Source organism: Talpa occidentalis, unplaced genomic scaffold, assembly GCF_014898055.3.
Source record: "Talpa occidentalis isolate TD23 unplaced genomic scaffold, MPIMG_talOcc4v2.1 talOcc4.15, whole genome shotgun sequence".
In the NCBI taxonomy this organism is placed as follows: Eukaryota; Metazoa; Chordata; class Mammalia; order Eulipotyphla; family Talpidae; genus Talpa; species Talpa occidentalis.
Window position 1 is genome coordinate 79,401,223 of NW_023601543.1, and position 22,052 is coordinate 79,423,274.

The 22,052-nt window shown below is 46.1% G+C and overlaps 2 protein-coding genes across 6 annotated transcripts in view; both read left to right on the forward strand.

The window, feature by feature from the left end:
• The window catches only part of SH3KBP1 (SH3 domain containing kinase binding protein 1), a 316,536-nt gene extending 311,587 nt beyond the window's left edge, over positions 1-4,949 (forward strand). For all 5 annotated transcript variants that reach the window (XM_037512632.2, XM_037512636.2, XM_054695818.1 and 2 more), the window contains 3 exons: positions 292-560; positions 2,873-2,936; positions 3,900-4,949. In XM_037512632.2, coding sequence (XP_037368529.1) covers positions 292-560; positions 2,873-2,936; positions 3,900-3,941 — 375 coding nt within the window. In that variant the 3' untranslated portion in view covers positions 3,942-4,949. The remainder of the gene's footprint in view (positions 1-291; positions 561-2,872; positions 2,937-3,899) is intronic.
• A 12,770-nt stretch (positions 4,950-17,719) lies between these two features.
• The window catches only part of LOC119245742 (mitogen-activated protein kinase kinase kinase 15-like), a 48,103-nt gene continuing 43,770 nt past the window's right edge, over positions 17,720-22,052 (forward strand). The window contains exon 1 of the mRNA XM_037511702.1: positions 17,720-18,059. Within this exon, the coding sequence (XP_037367599.1) occupies positions 17,720-18,059 (340 nt within the window). The remainder of the gene's footprint in view (positions 18,060-22,052) is intronic.

Below are 22,052 nucleotides of genomic sequence, written 5' to 3' on the forward strand. Positions count from 1 at the left end.
CCAGAAAATGTCTTGCTCACTTGGAAGTTTGCGGAACCAGACATGGTGGGCCACTGTGCATGTGCGTTCAGCCTGTCTCAGTAGGCGGGCAAACCGGAAGCACATGGGGAAGTCCCTGGGAGGGGGGATGCCTTTGCCAAGTAGGTCATGGGGGGCTGGTGGGTGCAGGAATGAGTGAATGGAGTATGTGGAGGGAGGCCGGGACAGGGATGTCGATGGGGTGACTAAACAGGGCAGGCTGGCACAGCACAAATCCCTGACCTGAGTCCTGTCTGCCCTCCCTCATCACAGGTGTCCGAAAACAAAGCATCTCTGCCACCCAAGCCGGGGACCATGGCTGCAGGCAGCGGTGGGCCAGTCCCTCTGTCCTCAGTGGCACCGTCCCCCCTGTCATCCTCTTTGGGAACAGCTGGACACAGAGCCAACTCCCCATCTCTGTTCGGCCCGGAAGGAAAACCAAAGATGGAACCCGCCGCCAGCAGCCAGGCGGCCGTGGAGGAGCTAAGGACGCAGATCCGCGAACTGAGGAGCATCATCGAGACCATGAAGGACCAGCAGAAGTGAGTGACTGAGTGTGGTTGCTGGGCCGGAAGCCCTGGTGTGGGTGGCGACGGGAGGGGGGCAGGAGTGAACCCAACAGGCTTCGTTTAACTCGGCTCGGGGTAGAGTGGGCCGCCTGCGCCAGGGGGTGTCAGCTGCAGGGACTGACCTGCTCAGCAGGATGCTCCGGCGAACCATCTTGAGCGCCCAATCCAGCATCCAGTATGCACAGGTGCGCTGTCCCAAGCCCAGCCGCCAGCTGTCCCCTAGCAGCAGGGAACATGCGGAGTCTTCAGGTAGCTGCGTTTAGGGGCTGTGATGCATGGAGAAGGTGTAGGGAATCTTTCAACCTGGGACTTCGCGCTCAGCAAGGTGTTCTCACCACGAGACTGGGGGGCTTTCTCTGGATTGGCCTACACACACACTGTCCGCACCCCTAATCCTCAAGATGCCCGAGATGGGAAGAAAGACCCATAAGCAAAAAATAAATATCATCTGTAAATATTGCCCAGGATGCCATAAGCAGTCACAAAAATGGTGAAAGTGTTAGGAGAGAGGAACTTATCTGAGTACCCAAAGGCCCATCCCTGTCCAGGTGACATGTGCCCCCCAGGCAGTGACCTCACAGCGCCACTCGATCCTAGTGCACTGGTTCTCAAGCTTCTGACTAGGACCATCATCAGGTCAGAGTGGCCTGAGTCCAGGGCTTCAGCCCTTGGGGTCTCCGAGAGGAACCTGGAACTTCCTGCATGTTGGAAATGACCTGCACCAGCTTCTGCGAGCAGAGCTGCCAGTGCTTTGGGGCTCTCTCCACCCCAAGTTCCAAAGCCCAGCCTAGTTGGCCGGAATTGTCCTTTCCCAGCCAACATCTTCCTGAATCGACACATCACAGTGCCCTCTCTCCAAAGCCTGCCTTTTGCAGCCTCGACCACCTTGCCCAGTGCCACTGCTTCCCCCCCAGTCTCCTGCCCAGCTCTGGTGTCACTGTCCTCTCGGCCTTCAGCTTTAGTCTGTGCTGATGCTCCTCATCCTCAGATGTGCTGGTTCTCACTTCCTGCTCCTGCCCTGGCTCTTCTCCATCAATTCCCATCTCCCTTCCTGCACATGGACTTAGCCCCCCACCTCCCATTGTTTTTTTTTATTTTTTGTAAGATTATTTGTTTATACAAGCACTGGGTACAGACAGAAGCGCCGGAGGGTGAGAGAATTCACCAGAGCCAGAGCAGGGAACGGAACAGAACAGACAGACTGGCAAAGTACACTGCTGAGGGGAGCAGCAGGCGGCAGGAGAGGTCTGCCCACCATGTGGGACCCTCACCCAGTGGCCAGGGATCGAACTGGCGCTGCAGAGACTGCGGGCAGCCTCGCAACCCAGCGCTCAACTGCTGCGCCACCGGGAGGTCCTGTTTTTTTATTTTTAAATAGTTCTAGATTGGTGACTTTTTTTGCACCACCTTCCCCAACTCACACCCCCTGCTGGATACTTGAAGTTTTGCCTGCCATGGTCTGGAGCCATGTTGTGTGCTTAGAATCTCCCCTCCTACCTCTCTCTTAAGCCCTAAGCAGTGTCCACTGAGATACTGATGCAGTTGAGTAATGCGGTAACAAATCGCAGTTGGTTAATGTCACAAAACCCAATGTATTGACAGCAGCGCTCAGAGCTGAGTTGGGATTTTTGTAGTGTCCTTAGTCTAGAGCCCTGAGTTTGCAAGATGATTAGTTTTGGTCCCCATCATTCCTTAATGTTGGAAAGAGCACTGTGTCCTAACTCATGTCCACTTTCTCTATGACGTGATTACCATGCCCTTAGTTTGGTTATTTTACCTCCAAGTGTTTGGCTACGACTATTTGTAAGATTTTGTGAGAATCCTTGTAAACCCACCAAGTAGTCTTTTATTCATTTAAAACTGTGAAAATAAAGGAACTATGTAAATGTAAATACAAATATAGAAATGTCTATAAAAATAATTATGTGCATTCATTTAAAAACAAATAATAAAGAGATAGTTCAAGAGACTATGACAGAATCTGAGCCTGGATACCTGGAGTTTAATCATGAGGCAGATCAGGCCACCTCTCAGGGCCCCAGTTTCCCCAGCTTCTGCTTCTAAGAGAAGCTTATACTAAGATATCTCAGACCTACTATGTGATGGCTACGTGTTTTGGGAACCCAGAAATAGTGGGTAGTCTTTATGTCTGCAATATTTCTAAGCAATAATTCTGTATTTTCTCTGTAAAAGGGTCAGATGGGTTTTGTAGTGATAGGAGCTTTCTTATCTCCTATTGGGGAAGTCTGGGGTTTTGTTTCATTTCATTGCCATTTGCTTTTCAGACGAGAGATAAAACAGTTACTGTCGGAGTTGGATGAAGAGAAGAAAATCCGGCTTCGGTTGCAGGTGGGTCCGTGGGGTCTTGCAGCCCATGAGAGGCCCAGTGGGGGGTGGGGGCAGAGTCAGGGCTTTGTTTGGAAAATAAATGATTGTTACTTTTCTGCAGATTTAAACACATGCCCTGTGGCACTTTTCTTAGGAAGGCTCACTTTGCACCCTCTCCTGGGATCCGGGAAGTGTGCAGGAAGGGAGACAATTAGTAAACATGCCCCCAGTTGGGGTTATCGTTTGGAATTTATTGGAAACATCTCCTCTGTGGAAAGGTCCCCCCAGTTCCCAGAAGCCTCATTATAGTAACTGCCAGAGGGCCTAGCGCTGGGTAAACCCCACGGCCTACTGGCTCCTGTCATGCAGCCACTGGGACGCCAAGGACCGCGCCATCCACACTCAGCTCTTGTTCTTCATCTCTTTGTTCTCCACCTCAGTTCTGCCAGGACAGCAAAGCTCTTTCCCCTTCTAGCGCCTGGCCCAACTCAGCCCTTACCAACTGGCAGAGAGCGTGGGTGAGGGGGGTTTGCAAATGGCCAAGGTCGACTTTCCACTTTCATCTGCATGGTGCCCTTGGTGGGAATGGGACCCATGTCATTTAAAAAAAGGACAGGTGACTGTGTATCGTCATTTTGGGGGTGCTATGAGATACCCCTTTGCACCCAACTGCAGTTGTCTTCCAGCACTGCCAGGTAGTCCAATGTGTCAGGACAGCTTGCTCTGTTCTCCGGCAGGAAAATTGGAATTATTGCTGGTTTTGACAGATTTTGGATAATGGGCGCCTGAGAATTAAATCATCCACCATTTCCGAGGGCATCACGTTTACGTGTCTGTTCTTTAGGCTCGTGTCATTTCCGGCATCCTTATCAGCTCGTCGTGCAGATGTCATTTCACCCATCTCACCAGGTTGATTATCTTTCAGCTTCCAGTACACCAGCCAATTCATTATGATTTTGTTCGGTTCTTGTTTTTCCCTCATAGATGGAAGTTAATGACATAAAGAAAGCTCTTCAATCAAAATGAATACTTGATCAATGAAATGTCGCATTTTTCATCCTGAGTCCAAGACTCAAATTTTCCGCCCCAGCCAAAATAACCTTGTGCCAAAAGATTAAAGGTTTGCCTCAACATGTCCCTGTTTGAAAGATTAGCACAAAAGTCTTGATAGCACAACACAAATTCCATCCAAGAGGAGAATCTTCCCCATGGTCTAGTCCTGGGGCTGGCACTGGTTGTGACTTAAAGAGAGCAAATTGTGCTAAAGGCTTTTCTACCATGAATTCTCACGCGAAACGAAACTCAGGCAGTTTAGTCCATAGTGGTACTATTTTGATGATATTTTCCATTAAGAAAATGTAATTTCAGATTATTCGTTTACAAGCTTTATAATTTTATGATTTTTTTAATCGTGTTTTGTCACAGATGCCCCTAGTGTTTGTATCACACATAGTCCGGAGCCAGCGCCCCGTTTCTTTTGCTTTAGGCGGAAAGCTGCCTGGCCTAGTGTTCCTTTCCTGCAGGATCCTATTACATATGCAATTGAGGTCCAACCCCTCCCTTCCCCTGTGAGCCAACCCCACCCCCTAAGATAAATTTTAGCTCATATATGATGGTATATTTACAAACAGAAAGAGAAAATCTGGTATTTGCAATGACCTGTGCCTTCTTTTTACCACCCTCTTGATTGGAACTTTTGTGATGCAGCTACCATGATTCAGAACAACAACACGAAAACCACATTTTTTTTAGCCACTTATCCAAGCCCACTAGAGGCCACTGTCTTCAAAGCTTCTCCTACCTAGCCAAAGGGCCTAGGGGAGAGAGCTGTGAAGCTGGGCGTGCTCTGTGGTACCAGCTGCGACTTTTAAGTTCTCCTGGTTTTAGGTTTGTGGAACTAGAAAAATGTCACCCCTGCTTGATTTCCATCGGCCAAGTTAAATCCCTGCTTACTGTCCTTTGCACCTTTTGCGTGAACAGATTATGCATTATAAAGCAAAAATAAATAAACGTAAAATGCAAATGAAAACAAGGGGGGGGATGTTGTATTATTTCCTGCCCTGGGCTCTCGCGTGTGTTATTGTTTGAACTGTACTCAATGTCATTTGCCTTGTTCTCTTGTAACCCCTTCCTCAGGATCAAGACTATGGGGGGAGGGGCGGCTCTTGTTGACGTGTAGCCATTGGCTCTTTCTTGCATTTATGGAATCGCTCTTTCCTCCCCAAGGAAACTGGTGTTTGCTTGTCCGCTTTATCCTTGTAGCCGACGAACAGTTCAGCCTTAGACTATGTAACTGTTTTCTCATCCTTAGCTGAAAATAAGGGGCATACTGTATTGCAAGATTGTTTGGGAAGTGGGGAGTGGGGTGGGGGGGTTGTCCTTTAATGGCCCCTGAAGATGTTCTATGTGTTTCTAAAAAGCTGCTTTGTCTATTTCCTGAGTTTTAGAGTGAAACCACTAACCATTATAGATTTGCACAACCACAAAGAGTAAGAATTGACAACACTGAAGGAGTGATGCAAAACCAAAACCCCACCTACCCCATCACTGAAAGTATTGCAGATCCGCGTCTCTTCCATGCTCTTCCTCCCTTCCCTTCCCTTCCCTTTCTCTTGCCTACGTACTCACCCTTGCTGCTTGTGGTGGTTTTTTACCAGAGCATTTACAGAGCCCGAACACCCTGGTTCTCCCTGGGGTGCTGGCACAGTTCAGGGAAGGGAGCGTGTCCAGAACGAAACCTCCCATCCTTCATTCCCATGTCTGGACATGTTGCCTTTTCAGCAGCCTCGTTCTGGGTGTACTTGGGGCCAGGATCCCCAAGTTTCCAAGAGCAGCCTAAAACATTACTATACCCCTTGACTGTTCTAAGCATTTCAATGTTAAACTTGAAGCCTTCAGAGATTTCCCACCACCTATTATTAGAATGAGGATTGGATTCTTTGACATTTGGATTTCTCATTTGCTCATCATGAAAATCCCTACTGATATAGTTTTATATAATGTGTGTACAGAGTAGGTGTGTTGATGATTCAGTGGAGAAGTTGGATTGTCCTCATGGGGCGCTGGCAACCTGGAATGTAGAGGGCTGTCATCTTCCCCTCGGAGAGCCATTGGCTTTCTTTGTATAAGGAGAGGGAGAAGTGATTCTAGAAGAAGTTGGCATATCCAGCTTCATTACTGCCCCTTAGGCTAACCAGCAAGAGGATTCTACATCATGGAACTGGACAAGCCACTGCCTGAACAGCTACCATCTTAACTCTTTCAAAATGGACCCGTCAAGACTATTGAAAAGCTTGAAAGTATCACTTTTGAAAAAAATTCTTTTGCATTCAGCATGGACTTGACCAGCATCTATGGAGATTATTTTTTTGCTTCATTTTCTAAAGTTGTATTTAGAAAAGTCTTAAGTATTGTGCTTTGTAAAGAAGATGATTAAAATGAAATTTTGTGAAAATATTTTTGTTGAAAATTGTCATGGTCCAAGAGGAATGATTTCTTGGAATGCAAACCATTTTTCTCCCTTTTACACCATTTGATTACTCTTCGAGAAATATCTTCATACAACCTGAAATAGAATGCCTGCCCCACCTGTCTTTTCCAAGTGAACAGAAATAATCCATTAAAATCTGTGGCTGTGAATTCCATTTTAAATTGTTCAATTCTATATTCATATTTAAGCAGAAAATTCTAGTTAGGCCTACAATTTTTTAGAGTAAAAAAATCATGAAAATATAATTATTTGAATAATTGTGGAAAGCCACTTTTATTCATACAAAGCCCTTTAGATAGCAAGCATCCTTGAATACATGACTTGTTTTCTCCCATAGAGAGGGCCTGTATCCACCATCACGTGTGTATCTTTGGTCACTGATGGTGGGGCTTGCTTTCTTTCATAACCTGCTCTGTGATGGGAAAACAGCAGGTTGTATAATTTATTACTCACAGTTGCCACCATCTGTATAAAAATAATCCCCAAGTCTCACAAAGGCCTTTGTATTGTAACCTGAGGTCATTGTGGTCTCCTTTTTTGTATTAGATTAGGTTTTAGTCCTCTGGTTATTTTAGCACAAATTACCATTGAGATGTTTTAGCACTGAGAGGCCTCAGTGAAAAGCTTTTCTCTTTGATTTTGTATAAATGAGAACAGCCAAAGCAACACATGTGCGGATGCTAGGTGTTCGGGGAGCCTGATTGCATGTCTGACAGTGGGGTGTCTCAGCACTTTCAGCCTAAGCCTGGGGAAGAAGACGCCCATCCCCAAACTAGCTGTAATGAAGGAACACAATGGCCAAGGCAAAGAAAACTTTCCCAGCTAAAAATAAATGTTTGCCAGTGCTGTAAGACAGAGAGGAGCATCATGTCTCTTAAGGTGAGGAACCTTTGGTCTCATTCCTATTTCTGTCCCTAGGGTTACCAGGTCTTAGTTTCCAAACTCAGGGAACAGGAGGCAGCTTTGGAAGCCAAGAAGAAATGCATGAAGTAGATGCAGGTCCCTGAAAGGTGGTTTTATTTTATGCTATTTTAATTAATCCCAAATTGGAGTGACATTAGGGACAGCGCCTTCCTGTAAGTGACAGTGTATGCTCGTCATATTTGTGAAGTCACAATTCACAGTAAAACAGCCTGTTCCTTTTTTCTTCTTGGAACAAGAGGTGATGAAATATTTCAATCAAACTATAGAACAAGGCAACCTAGTAGGTTGTAGCTAGAATTTTCTGAGGAAAAAAAAATGATTAAAAGGAGAGTTAAATTCCTGGAGAGCCAGCTTTGTGATATAGTTCTCTTTAAATGGCAACACATTTCATTCAAGTATGCAGATGGAGCACTGCCATTTAGGTCGTGAGTGCTCCCCTCCCCTCTCATGCCTGTAGGAGCTTGCCGGTTCTTCAGAAACTAAGATTTCTTGGTCGGCTTTGAAGTCTTGGTGGAGAATGCCTTGGAAATTCATAAGTTCACTATGGTTTTCATTAATTAAAAAAAGGTGGAAAGGGATTACAAACCAGTTTAAAAGTAACCAAACTGATAAGACTGCCCTGAAGTCAAACAGAAAACCACAAAGACATCCAATAGCGTTTTCAAGGTTGTTCCCCAAAAGAAAAACACAGGTGTTTGAGAAATGGGGAGGGTTCTCTTCAAGTTTCATGATTATTTCTTCATCTGAGTCTCAATCTGAGAGAACCGAGAAGTTGCCTGGGGCTCAAGCTCTGCGGTTGAATCCTGAAGGGAAATGGCTGAGTGAGGGACTGGCCACTGGCAGGAAGCACCCACCTACCCTGCTGCATTGGTCCCAGGTCTGTAGGTCTACGTCAGGGTGGTCTTCGTGGACCAAGTGAATCTGAAGGAAGTGAAACTTGGATTGAAAGAGGGAGAGGTCTCAGAGGGAACTCTAGGCCTGGAGGCAGAACTGACCTTTTAATGAAGACCCATCTAGTGCTGAGAATCTGGAAGGGGGTGGTGAGGGAAATGACACCACGCACTAAGGATGGGCCTGCTGACCAGAGTCCTACCAATGAATCGTTAAGATTTAGAAGAACAGTGATGGCTATATGTGGAAATGTAGGCCCAAGTTACCTGGGGCATGTTTAACTGACTTTTTTTCTTGATCATGGAACTAATAGACTCTAGGTGGAAGATAAAAAATATAAAGAGAAAGGCAGAAGTTATCCTAATCCTTTAGATAAGTCATTTTGGTGTCTCATAATGGAGCTTTTTCTGTGTATATAGTTTTATAGTCTGCTTTTCCACTTAGTGCTTCCATTTCTTATTAATTTTTTCATAAGTGTGATTTGTAGTGGCTGCATAGTATTCTGTCTATGGATATGCCAAAGAGAATTTAACCAATCTTTTCTCCAACATGTGTTAAGTGCTTAAAATGTACCACACACCAGGAGATTCCTCAACCTACTATCCCTATGATCCAGCAGTTCCACTCTAGGTAGTTACCCAAAGGACACAGAAACATTAATTCCAAAGAGCACCTGCACCCCTATGTTTATAGCAGCACTATTTACAATAGCTAAGCTTTGGAAACAACCCAAATGCCCAAAAATAGATGACTGGATCAAGAAGATGTGGTACATATACACGATGGAATATTACTCAGCAATCAAAAAAGATAAACATATGCAATTTGCAGCAACATGGATGGAGCTGGAAGGAATCACGCTCAGCAAAATAAGCCAGAAAGAAAGAGAAAAATACCAGATGGTCTCACTCATAGCAGGAATCTAGAAAACCTAAATAAGGGACCAGGAAAAAGAATAACTACAAGAAAGAAAAAAATCAAAATCAACAAACAACTATGAACCTGAGACACACTATGGGGGGTGGGGAAAGGAGGAATTGGGGTCAAAATAAGGGGGTTGCAATTGTATGGGGAATATAAAAATAAAATTAAAAAAAATAAAATACAGAGATGTTTAATAGGATTATAAAAAAAATGTACCACACACCATAACAGGTACTGAATGCAGTGTGGCCCCTGTCCTCACGGAGCTCAACCTGGGGGAGGAAGGCAAGGTAAGAGGCAGGGCTTCCACAGAGAACCTGACCACAGAGAGAATGCAGGGGCCATGGAACTGCAGGGAAGTACCCAATGGAGCCGTGGGGGTGGAGGAGGTCAGGGAAAGATGGGCATTTTTGGCTAATGTTAAGGTTTTTCTGCTGTAAGTAAAACTTTGATGAACATCTTTACACATCCATTGATGTCCACATTTTTCATTTTTCCTTAAGATGAAGATAAAGACTCCCCCCCCCCGCCCCCGCTCACTGCTATATACCTGGTACCTGAAGCACTGTCAGGTGCATAGTAAGCACTTAATACATATTTATAGACTGGAAATGTAGATGAATTGGTACTTGTGACTGAAGCTAAATGATGCTATAATGTGTAAATTTGAGCAGCCTGGTTTTGCCTTTACAAAAACTGCACAAAACTGTAGCATTTAGGGAGGGTTCTTGATAAGAGAAAACAGATATGGGGGAAAAAAAGCCTTTAGAGGCCCTTTATTTGTACTTGAGTCTCAGTCAATACCCAGACCCTAAGGAGAGTGCTTCTTTCTTCACCGTGGACTTAAGTTCGTGTGGTCTCTACACCTTTATCCCTGAGACCATCATCCACTTTTACAAACCCATGGCTACCTTTGAAGGCATAAAGATTTGTTTTTTAACGAGATACATTCTGGAGAAAGAAAGAATTCCAGGATGAACATATTACTGACACTTTTATGAGGTCAGCTGAGACCTAATTGCTGCCCCTCAGAGTTAACCATCCGCTCTCAAAGTGACGAGAAAGTACAGCATGTAGGGCGCCCTGGGCCGCCAAGACAAGCCACGGCGTCCTCGGTGTGTGATCCCTGTGAGAGCAGCAGTGGTGTTGCCAACAGGGAATTTGGTAGAAATGAAATCCTTGGGCCCGGCCCCAGACCTACTAATCAGACAGTCTGGGAGTGACCCAGCACTCTGTGTTTCAATATGTTCTGCTGATGAGTCTGATACAGGCTCAAGTTTAAGAACTACTGTCATGGGGGTGCCATTTCACTCTGAATGAATTGTGTGGAATAACCCATGGTAATCTTTTACAGAAATCTCTGCTTAGACGTGGCTGCAGCAAAGCAAGGTGCACTATGCAGGAACGATGACGTACTCTGTTAGGTTGAACCATATGACATTTTTGTAGGTGAAATATGGTTGGGTAGAGCTTCCAGTTTCAGTTCAGAGATGTTGAAAGCTGCAATATGTTCCTCCCATGCTTACAAGAGAAAATCTAAAAAGAGCCGAGTTTGCAGAGCAAATCCTAGCGAGGTTTTTTGTGGGCATAGACAAACTTATTCTAAAATTTATATGAAAAACATACATGAAAAATATATTGATATGAAAAACATATATCCTAGTATAAAGTGATCTTGGAAAAGAAAAAGGAGGAATCACTGTACCTATACAGGCTACTACATAGCCTCAGCAGTCAAGACAGTGTGGAATTGGTAGAAGGATAAAAACATAGATTAGTGGGACAGAACAGAGAACCCAGAAATAGATCCACACAAATACGCACAAGTGATTTTTGACAAATGGGCAAAAACAATTCAGTGAAGGAAAGGTAGCTTAGCCTTTTAATCAAATGGTGCTGGAGCAAATGAACAGCCAACAGCAAAAAAATAAAAACCTAAACTTCATATCTCATACAAAAATTAACTCAAAATGAATCATGGACTTAAATATAAAATGTGAAACTATAACTTTTTTAGGAAAAAAAAAACAGAGGAGAAAATCATTGGGCCCTAGGCGTAGGCAGAGTTCTTAACTTGGAATCCAAAGCACAGTCCATAAATGGGCAAATGGATAAACTGAAACTCATCACGATTGAAACTTGCTCTGTCTGTGAAAGATCCTGTTAAGAGGTTGAAAAGATAAGTAACAGAATGGTAGAAAATATTTGCAAACCACATAACCAACAAAGGACTAGTATCAAGAAAATATGGACACTCAAAACTCAACAGTAAAAACAAGACAAAACAGTATTAGTAAAAGGGCATAGGATATGAACAAACATTCACCAAAAAAGATACTTGGATGGCAAATAACACAAAAAGGTGTTCAACATCGTTGGGAAGATACAAAATATTCATCAAACCACCATGAGATATCTCTATGCATCTATCAAAATGGCTAAAGTAAAAAGTTGATAACACCAAATGCTGATAAGGATGCAGAAAAATTGGATCACTCATACATTTCTGGTGGGTATGTAAAATGGTTTAGCCACTCCGGAAAACAACTTAGCAGTTTCTTTAAAAATTGAACATGCAAGGACCTCCCTGGTGGCGCAGGGGGTTAAGCACCGCACTGTGAAGCAATCCGCAGCCTCTGCAGCACGAGTTCGATCCCCTGACCGGCCAGGGAGCAACCCACAAGGCGCAGCAGACCTCTCCTGACTCCCCTCAGCAGTGTATTTCGGTCAGTCTGCCTGTTTGAGTCCTCTCACCCCCAGCATCTCTGGCCTGTACTGCAGCTCTTGTATGCAAAAATAAAATCTTTTTAAAAAATTAAACATGCAAATACAATATGACCCAGAGTTTGCAGTCCTGGGCATTTATTCCAGAGAAATGAAAAATTAAGTCCACACAGAAACCTGTAATTGGATCTTCATAACAGCTTTATTCCTAATGGCCCTAAACTGAAAATGGCATGCATGTTCTTCAAACGATGAATGGTTAAAGAAACTGTGGTACATCCACATCATGGAAGGGTGCTCAGCGATAAATGAAATAATTCATGTAACAGCTTGGGCGAATCCCAAGGGATTTATGCTGGGTGAAAAAAAAAAAGACAATCCCAAAAGGTTACCTATGGCATGATTCCATTTCTATAACATTCTTGAAATGACAAAATTATAGAACTGTAGAACAGATGAACAGTCACTGACAGGGATAGGAAGCAAGAAGGGAGATGGTTGTGGCAATCAAAGTCATGGAATGGTTCTGTGTCTTGACTGAATCAATGTCAATATTCTGGTTGTGATAGTGTATTATAGTTTAGTAAGATATTACCATTGGGACAAACTGGGTAAAAGGGAACATTGGATCTCTTGTATGATTTCTTACAACTGCACATGAATCTACAATTATCTCAAAGTTTTAAAAGTTTTAATTTTAAAGTCTTTTGCACACACAAAACAGCAACAGATACAAACAGGGAATCTTCTAGTAGAGAATCATCAAGGTGATGGGTAGCCTGGAAATTATGTCATGGAGATATGATGGAAGGCTCTGGGAAGTGGGGTAGCATCTGAAAAAGAGAAGACCTAAGAGCAATATTAGAAAGCTTCCACATGGAAGAATAATCAGAATCCTTGAGTAGAAATTTTGACAGGTTGCATTGAAATATATGGGAGAACTTTCTAAAAACCAGAGCATTTTTCAATAAGATGATGGAATTCTAAATACCTACAGATTCTGGCCTTGCTGTCCCTTGAGCATACCAGGATGCCTTAGGTCCTTTACCCTGGCTCACCCTCTGCCTGTGATGTTCTTCCCCACACACTTGCATGAGCAACACTCTCAAGTTTTTGTTCAATGTTCAAGCCAGGCAAGAGCCTCTGCTTCATGTTATCACCCTTACTCCAGGCCCTAAGCTAATGAAGCAGGTGCCATCTGCAACATTATTGGTAGCAGAAAGTTGTTGGCAGAGAAGAGAGCTTCAGAAGGTCTTCCACCAGAAACAACATGCTCAGTTTCAAAGTAAGGCTGGAAATTTGAAATTAAAAGAGTGTTCTTAGAGAGAGTTTGGTGTGCCAGTGAATGCCTCCCTCCCAATGGGGATATTAAAGGGTTGCTTCCCCCTTACCACAAGCTTATAGAACAAATTCAAACATGGTTCGCTGCACATGTCCCAAGACAAGAAGTTTGCACGACACAGAGGACAAATGGCGGAGTCATACCTCAGGCATCTAGAGGGTGAGATCTCTGGCTGGATGCCCGAGTGGTCGAATGGTCGCAACAAGAGGGCTTAGACGGGAGAGGGAGCACTCCCGGAGGTGGCAGCGTGGATGTGTGTTTCTCCTGTAGCAAGCCTGGACTAGAGAGGGGAGAAGGGCTTTTCTTTTTCATTTTAAAACAAAAGTCTTTTCATCTTAAAGGAATTTCAGACTTATGAAAAAGTTGCAAAACTTGCATAAGGGGCACACAAAAAGACACAAATCCCTGAGGAGGAACAAGCAAGTAAGCCCTACCATTTCCCAGCTTACTGCCTTGAGTGGCCAGGCCATAGAACAGAGAAAGGGAACCCCGGGGAACCCGGTCATCATCCTGAGTTGAGTAGATGGCCACGAAGGCCGCAGCTGGGATATTAGAGAGGAGGAAGCTTCAAAGTTCCAGAGATGTGTAGATCTAGAATCTTCAGCAGAATACTGACCAACACGTGTGTGTGAAGAGACTGCCTAAACTGGGGAAAGAACCGCCCGAATGGAACAGAGGGAATAATCCCTAGCAGGTCCACTGGGCCTAGATGAGTCCTGGTTCCACTGGCCAGAATGGAAATTCACAAGCCATCAGGTAGATGACTCAGAAAGGTAAGGCCTCTGTGGTGAGATTAATTAACTCTTGCCTAAAAGCTGCTCTGATCCTGCATAAAACAAAGCAGAAGAGCCAGCTTCAAAAGGATCAGACTGTTTCAAAGTCACTTAACTGTGCCCCAGTGTAAAGTTCAAGAATATTTATAGGATTACAAAAATAGGTAGCACCTACTAAGGTAAAATTCACGTGTGACATCTAATAAAAATTTATCAGGCATGCAAAGCAGCAGAATATTCGACAAGCATGGAACTCTCCCGGATGTCACCAAGAGGTGGTTGAATTAAGGGTGACATGACTATCTTCAGAGTTTGCATGCACTGTCTAGTGACTTGCCATATGTATAATTAATACTCTTATTCCATCTTCAGCTCAGAACAGCATATTCCATGTCTTATAGAGAAATAATTTACTATTTATACTACTTTTAATACATCTTATCAAGTCCACATTTTCTCAACAGCTACTTATTTATATACTTAAATGCCCATGCAAAGTTTTGCCTACATTTCTTACGCTAGTATTTTATGTACAATTTATGCTTAATACTTCTTGTGAGTTTCGTCCATCTTATTTTTCTTGTCCAACTACAGTCATCGATGTCCGCTGAGTATTTGTAGCATCTGTACAGTTATATCTTTCTACAGCCATATGCACAGCTGTCTGTCTCAGTATCTGCATCTGACATGATAGCAGGGAGTTTACCTGCCTCATTCACTGTCATATTCTTGTGCCAAGGCCATTGCCTCACACATAACAGGTGCTCCAAAGTCTTTGAGTTACTAAAGTTTTCCCACTAAATGCAAATAATATTGTGCAACAGGGCTATTTCTTTGCTCTTGGCCCCTGGATATAATGATAACAGTAATGAAACTGCCACGCACATGGTGAATAAATTGGTTTTTTACAATGTTAAAAGGGCCAAAGAACTATTTTGACCCCAATTGGTATGGTCAGCCTAAAATAAAATAAAGGAAATGAGAAAAAAGTCTAGATTTAATCTTACTCTACAGCTCCAGTGCCTCTACTCTTCCTCAACCCTGTGCCAGCCCAGATGAACTCTCTGTGTTGGGCAAGTGGTTTCCAGGACAGGCGCTTAGTAGGAAGGCATGGGGAGGAGTGGCCTGGGGGAGTGCCTGGGGCCTGCCTCGGGCATGAAGTCGAGGGGGACGGAGCGCACCCACTGGGAGGGGCCATTGGCTGGGTAAATGCAAGGTTCTGTACCAAGAAGGGCTGGTTTAGAGGAAGGTATTATTCAAGCCAAACTCACCATTCCTGTGTCACTCAGCAGGGCCCCTGTGTGACCTCGAAGGAATGGGAATATCGAAGTGGGGGTAACTAAAAGACACTGGCAAGCGACGGTGAAGAGCATCCCTGCCCTTCTGAAGGCTGTGCTAGGCATTGAAATAATCCCAGATGAACCAGAACACGAGGAAAATTGCAATTATTATGTATTACAAGGTTACCAAGAAAACGTGTGCTTTCATAGGATCGCATTTAAAAAAAAAAAAATCTTGGGTCAGAAGTGGACATTTTCCCTAGCTTGCTTCTTCCCAGCTGTGGCGTGTGTGTTCTTACCAATTTCCTCAGAGCCCATTTTTCATTCATGGGCCTAAAGAGGGTGCACCTTGATGTCGCTTGTGAAGTGCCTGGTTCCTGCCACAGCAGGAATTAGGACAGGAGGTCCTAATTCAAAGATTATACTGGAAGTTTCTGCTTTCTTTGGGAGGTGAGGGGGAGAGAGAGACTTATTTAGTTATTCAACTGAATGAATACTGAGTTATTGGAATGTGAAGAGAAGCCAGAGTATTTTATAAAAGATTGCTGTTTCAGTCTGACCCTTTGGTTTCTTTCTAGCCCACATAGACGTGATACCATCCGTATTTATCTGCATACATCTGAGGCATCCGGAAGGGGAGGAGAATGATGGGCTGTGGTGGAGGACTATGGGTACTTTAGCGGTGGGAATGTTATGGTGACTGCACCGAGAGGGGGCATCCTATACAGTCAAAACACAAAGATAGAAAACAATGGCACTTCAATTAAAAAAACTTTTAATTGTTTTTACAAGGTAAGTCCTATCCTGGCAAAATAACTCATATTGCAGAGGATACCATGAAGAAAGTGAAAAGACAGTCCACAGAATAAGAGGACATTTTTACAAATCACGTATCTGATAAGGACTTGTATCCACAATATATGAATGAAGAACTTTTACAACTCAATAATAAAAAGACAAACACCCAATTTAGAAACAGGCAAAGAATCCAAATGGACATTTCTCCAAAGAAGTTATACAAATAGTGAGTAACACTGAATGTGATAAGATGTTCAGCATTATTCATTAGGAAAATTCAAGTCGAAGTCACCATGCCGTACCATTTCACACCAACCGGGATGGCTATAATCAAAAAGACAGTAACTAATGTTGGTGAGAATGTGAAGAACCTGGAATCCTTGTGCACTGCAAGGGGGAGCTAAAATGGTGGAGCCAGTTTGGAAAACAGTGGCAGTTTCTGCAAAGGTTACATGTAAAGTTGTCATGTAACCCAGAGATCCCATTCCTAGGTATGTACCCAACCTCTGGCAACATATGATTCCATTTCTATGAAATGGCTACAACAGGGAAATCTATGGACAGAAAGTAGATTGGGGGTTGCCTCGGGCTGAGGGACACTGGGAGGGGGTTAGAGAGTGACTGCTAATGGGTATTGGGTTTTTGGGGGGAGGGGGGATGTGGAGTGATGAAACCTTCTAAAATGGAGTGTGCCGATGGCTGCTCAGCTCTGTTCCTAAACTGAAAATCATTTAAATGGGTGAATTGGAAGGTTTGTGAATTATGTCTCAATGAAACGATTTTTAAAATGACCTATGACACTGTCCAGTGCCTCCTGTCTTTTAAAGGCAAATACTGCCCTCGGTGATATTTGGGCCAAAAATCGGGAGGTAGGCAAGATCCCTTTGGGTTCTCGGCATTTCCTAGGTCAGCCAGGCAGCCTCCTTGGAGTCTATTTTCCAGGCAAACAACGTTTGTCGCTGGTGCTTTGTCACAGTCACAGTGAAAGTCGGAAGGAGCCGGCCTCCAGGACAACTCAGCAGGGCCAGGCTCTTGGCTACTGGGGACAAGTAGTACGAAATGAGGTGTTGTAAATAACCATCTGTTCATCTCAATTCGGGGTAAAACTACTTCTGTTTCTGGTTTGGAATTGAATATCTATATCCAGCCAGCGCTTTGAAAGAGTTTTTCCTCTGCTTGAAAAACCTTACATTGTTTGCAGATGAAAGCGGGGCTCGTGCCGTCGCCGGGGCGGGAGGGGTGGTGACAAGAAAACGCCGCCGCGCTCCGAGCCGCGCGTCTCCGGGCGCTGCCGGGGGGGGGGGGGGGGGGGGGGGGGGGGGGAGGCGGCAGGGGGCGCCCTGCCCGCTCCTGCCCCGCCGACTTGCCCCGACTCCCTCCGCTACGCGGCCCCCTTCCGCCCGCCCTGACGTCCCCAGCCCCCGCCTCTTTCTCCGTGGCCTTCAAAGGGCGCTCGGGGGCAGCGGGCTGGCGTTTCCGGACTCTGCGGAGGGGCCGCGCCGTCACCTGCCCGCCGCGGGGCACGGCCCACGCGGGCGCCCGCAGCTCGGCGCGCCCGGCCCGCGTCCCGGAGCAGGTGCCGGGGCTACTTGTGGTCTCCCGCCGCCGCCCGCCGCCCGCCGCGAGGTGGGAGCCTGGCAGGGCGCGCAGACGGCCCCATGGATAGCGGCGGCGGGACTGCCCCGGCCGGGGCGCTCGGGGCCGCGGGCGAGTCCGCCCTGTGCGCGCTGCCAGCCGGCAGCGAGGGCACCGCGGGGCCGTCGGAGCCCAGCGGCTTGGCAGAGGGCGCAGGCGGCGGGGGCGGGCCGCGAAGGGCTCTGCGGGCAATATATGTGCGCAACGAGAGCACGCAGGGCGGCGCGGCCGGCGGCCACGAGACGGGCGCACAGCAGTGCTTGCTGCGGGCCTGTGAGGCTGAGGGCGCCCACCTCACCTCCGTGCCCTTCGGGGAGCTCGACTTCGGGGAGACTGCCGTGCTCGACGCCTTCTACGACGCAGGTGAGGAGGGGGCCCCTTTTGCCATCACCCCATTCCCGCCGGCTTCCCCTCCCCTCCCCAACACCCTGGAACCGGTCCCTCCCTCGCCTCAGCCCCTGAATCTTGCCGCCGGACCGCACTATCTTGGGGGGGAAACAGAGTAGGTAGCAGTGCCCCATTTTACAGATTAGGAAAAAGAGGCCACTGGGATTCAGACCTTTTTACTCTCCAGTGTCCTTAATCAGAAGACCCAAGAAACCCCTTCTGTTCCAGAACATACTGAGCCCTGTTCCCCACCAGTTACCCAGCGTGGGCGTTGCGTTCCTGGCGTGTTGCTTACGGCGTTGGGGCCGAGCCCTGGCCGCACATTAGAATCACCTGGGGAGTCATTTTTCAACTTTGAAGCTGTTAGAGCGCCTCCTGCCCAGACTGTATCCAGGCCAGGGGCTGCAGAATAAGGCGTGACGAGGGTGTAAGGCTTCCCAGGTGATTCAATTCTGCAGCCGACAGCGGGAATCGGTGTGCTAAAATTGTGTGCATGGTGCCTCTTGTAGAAACGCCCCAGCCTTCTCGTGCAGGTTGACAGCGGCACTGTGCTCTAGCACCAGGGTGACATGTATTCTAGCCCATAATGCAGAAGCCTGGGGGGGTCTGGGTCCCCTCCTTCGCTGAACAGGGGACTAGATCTGTAAGCTCACCACTTAAGTGCACCCTAATAGCCACCCTTAGAATCGGTGCTTTTGATTGGCAACTTTCTTCAGGTGTGGAACCAGTTGTTGCTTGGCTGTTTTTCTTACTGAATCTTTGGTATCTGTGACAAGCCTCTGGTACTTGGGTGACATTCATAAGCATTGTGTGTGACACAGTAATTACCTGAGAGTCCTTGTGCCTTGGTTTCTCACTGGGATTAAGAGTGCTTACCCTAGGGCCTCCCTGGTGGCGCAAGGGGTTAAGCACAGCAGTGTGAAGCAATCCTCAGCCTCTGCAGCACGAGTTCCATCCCCAGGTGGTGGTGGGGGGGCGAGCAACCCACTTGGCCCAGCAGACCTCTCCTGCCTCGCCCAGCAGTGTATTTCAGTCAGTCTGCCTGTTCTGTTCCCCACTGTCTCTGGTGAATCCTCTCACCCCCCCCCCCGCATCTCTGGCCTGTACCCCAGCTCTTGTATGCATAAATAAATAAATCTTTCGAGGGAGGCAGCAGGGATCTGTTTTCTGCAGAGCAAATCCTCCCAGCTGGAGGGGGCGGGTATCCGGCTTGTTCAAACAACTGGCACCTGGACCGGTGGAAAACACTCTCTCGACATTTCTGATGGCTGAGTACTCTTCAGCACAGCATCTTTTTTGAAAAGTTGTTTAGGAGCCCACTTCTCTGGGAACGACCCAGTTTTCTCAGCTTTTCATTTGGCTCCAAAATTGGAGTTTGAACTCTCTGAACAGTTAATTGTCCCTTTTGCCTTAAGGAACAACTAACTGGAGCCTCTTGCCTGCTGGTGCCAATTCTGGAAAAATCTGTGCACAGTGACTTTGCTTCTCTGGCTGGGGGTGCAGGGGGTTGTGTATGTTTGAGGGGAACCAGGCTTCGTCTCCCAGCAGGACCCCTTCCTTCTGGTGGAACATGGAGGTTCAGTTAGTCGGAAATCTCAGACTCGCTTCCAGAGCTACACGACAGACATGCCACCTTTTCTTCCTCCGGGTCCAGGTTGCCTGGAAGTTTGAGCTGTCCCTATGTGCCTCCTTGGGTTAAGCTTGGCGGGGTCTTGACTAAATCATTGCTTAGCACGTTATTACAACTAACGAATTCTTGTCATAGGTTTCACACAGAATGCACACGACTCCAGTAAGTGGGTTGATGAATTAATCACATGACACCTCCCATGCCTCTCCTGGCTTCCTTATCTGTACCGTCACGGCTTTTTGGCCAGATATGTAATCTGTCACTTTGGGGTTCTTCTAAAAAGTCCTAAAGCCACACTATTCCATATGGCAGCCATTAGCCATAGGTGGCTATTTACCTTTGGTTAAAATGCAATAAAATGGTCAGTTCCTTATTTGCATTAGCTGCATTTCAAGTGCTGACTAGGCACAGTGACAGCATTGAGCATTTTCCTCATTGCACAGGGTTCCATTGGACAGGACTGTTCTAGAAAATTGTGCAGAGGAGAACTATTAAGCTGTTCTGAGTGTGTTTTGGCAGATCAGAGATGTGCGCTTTGAACTTTAAGCATGTCCTAGCCTTCCTCAAAGCAAGGCAAGGCTGTGTTTGTGTGTTTCCAAGTTTGTCCAGTTTTACATGGCCCTGTGCAGAGCTAGACTGAAGGTGTCCATCACAGTGCGTCTGGGGTTTGCTGCTGCGGGGGAGCCCCAGGCAAGTCTTCAGCCTGAACAAGAGCAGGTGGACTTGCCATGGGCCATGAGGGGTGAGTGGGGAGTGTCTTACAGGTTTAAAGAATTGTGGTAAAAGAGACAGAACACAATTGTCTGTTTCAGCCATTTTATTTTTTTTGTTTGTTTTTAGGAAATATTCATTAATGCATTTTTTTTTGCATTTTTTTAATTTAAATTTTTATATTCCCCATACAATTACAACCCCCTTATTTTGACCCCAAACCCTCCTCTCCCCGCCCCCCCATGCCCCATAGAGTGTCTCTGGTTCATAGTTGTTTGTTGATTTTGATATTTTCTTTCTAATAGTTATTCTTTTTTATCTGGCTTATTTCACTTAGCAGCGTGTCTTCAAGGTTGCACTTTGTATCTCGTGCCAGGCTGAGTGGTGCTCACTGCGCATGTACCGCGTTACGTGCATGCATGCATCTGCTGATGGATTTTGGTGGTTTTGACCTTTGGGCTGTCAGGAATAGTGCCATAATGACCATGTGTCTACACATATCTGCTTGGGTCTCTGCTTTCACTTCTGTGTATATACTGAGAAGTAGGATTGCTGGATCAGGTGATAATTCTCTTTAATTTTTTGAGTAACATCCCTTCTGCCATTCGCGGGGGTGGTGGTCATCTCTGTATGCCTTCGGCCCAAATTTGATAGTTGTGATTCAATACTCATCCTTGGAGATGATGACGGCTGCTAAAAAACATGTTCATCTTCTCCTCTCCCCCTTCTCCCCCTCCATATGCTTTGACGCCTTTTGTTTAAGTGCCTGTCTTTCTGCTTCACCGGCAATCAGGCCTCTGCAGCTAGCCTCCGTGTGTGCAGCGTGTTTACACAGAGCAGCTGCCTCTGCCTTTTTAACTGCCTGCTGTCTCTCCTTCCTGGAGTTTCGCAGTGCTTGTGAACACAGCCAAGACCGAGGGATCCTGCGGGAAACCCGCGCCGTGGTCACATGCTTTCCCCAATGTCTGACCATGGAAAGGCCATCCTCACAGGATGCTCTGATTGAGTATGCTGATAGTGTATCTAATTTATAACTAAGGTCTGGTCTCCTAGAATACGTTTATCTCCTAGGAGCACCTCCTAATATCGATGTAAGTTTTACTCACTGGTTTGGTGTTTAGTTAATGGCCGATCTAAGCAAGGGCCTTCACCTTTCTGCTGATGCCAAGCCTTCTTGAGTTCGCTACTAACTGTTCAGATGACAAGATCAGCCCCTTTGCGCAAGCGCTGTCCCAGACTTCCTGGGGCACAAGTTCTCTGCACACCTGTTGAGTCTGGCTGTGCCTCACTTCCCACCTCTCTGAAGCTCATTTAAGTGCTTCTTTCCTGACCCATGGGCTCTGCTTCTCACTTTTTCCTTCAGTTACGTTTGCAGTGATTTTAAAAGTTGAGAGCTGTTGCCTCCTGCAACAGGGAGTCTTTGTATTGTTTCCTGAACCCTGATAAAAACACAAAGGCAGGGTTTCAGTGTCCAGATTATTTACTTGGCTTCGCTATATCCTGCTGATACCTCTTTTTTCTGCCTGGCTTGCACAAGTCATTTGGAGACTGCAGAGTGTGACAAAGCTAGCCATGTGCCCAGCAAAGATGGATGCTCCTAGTAGTATTTGGGGAGCAGGGACTATATT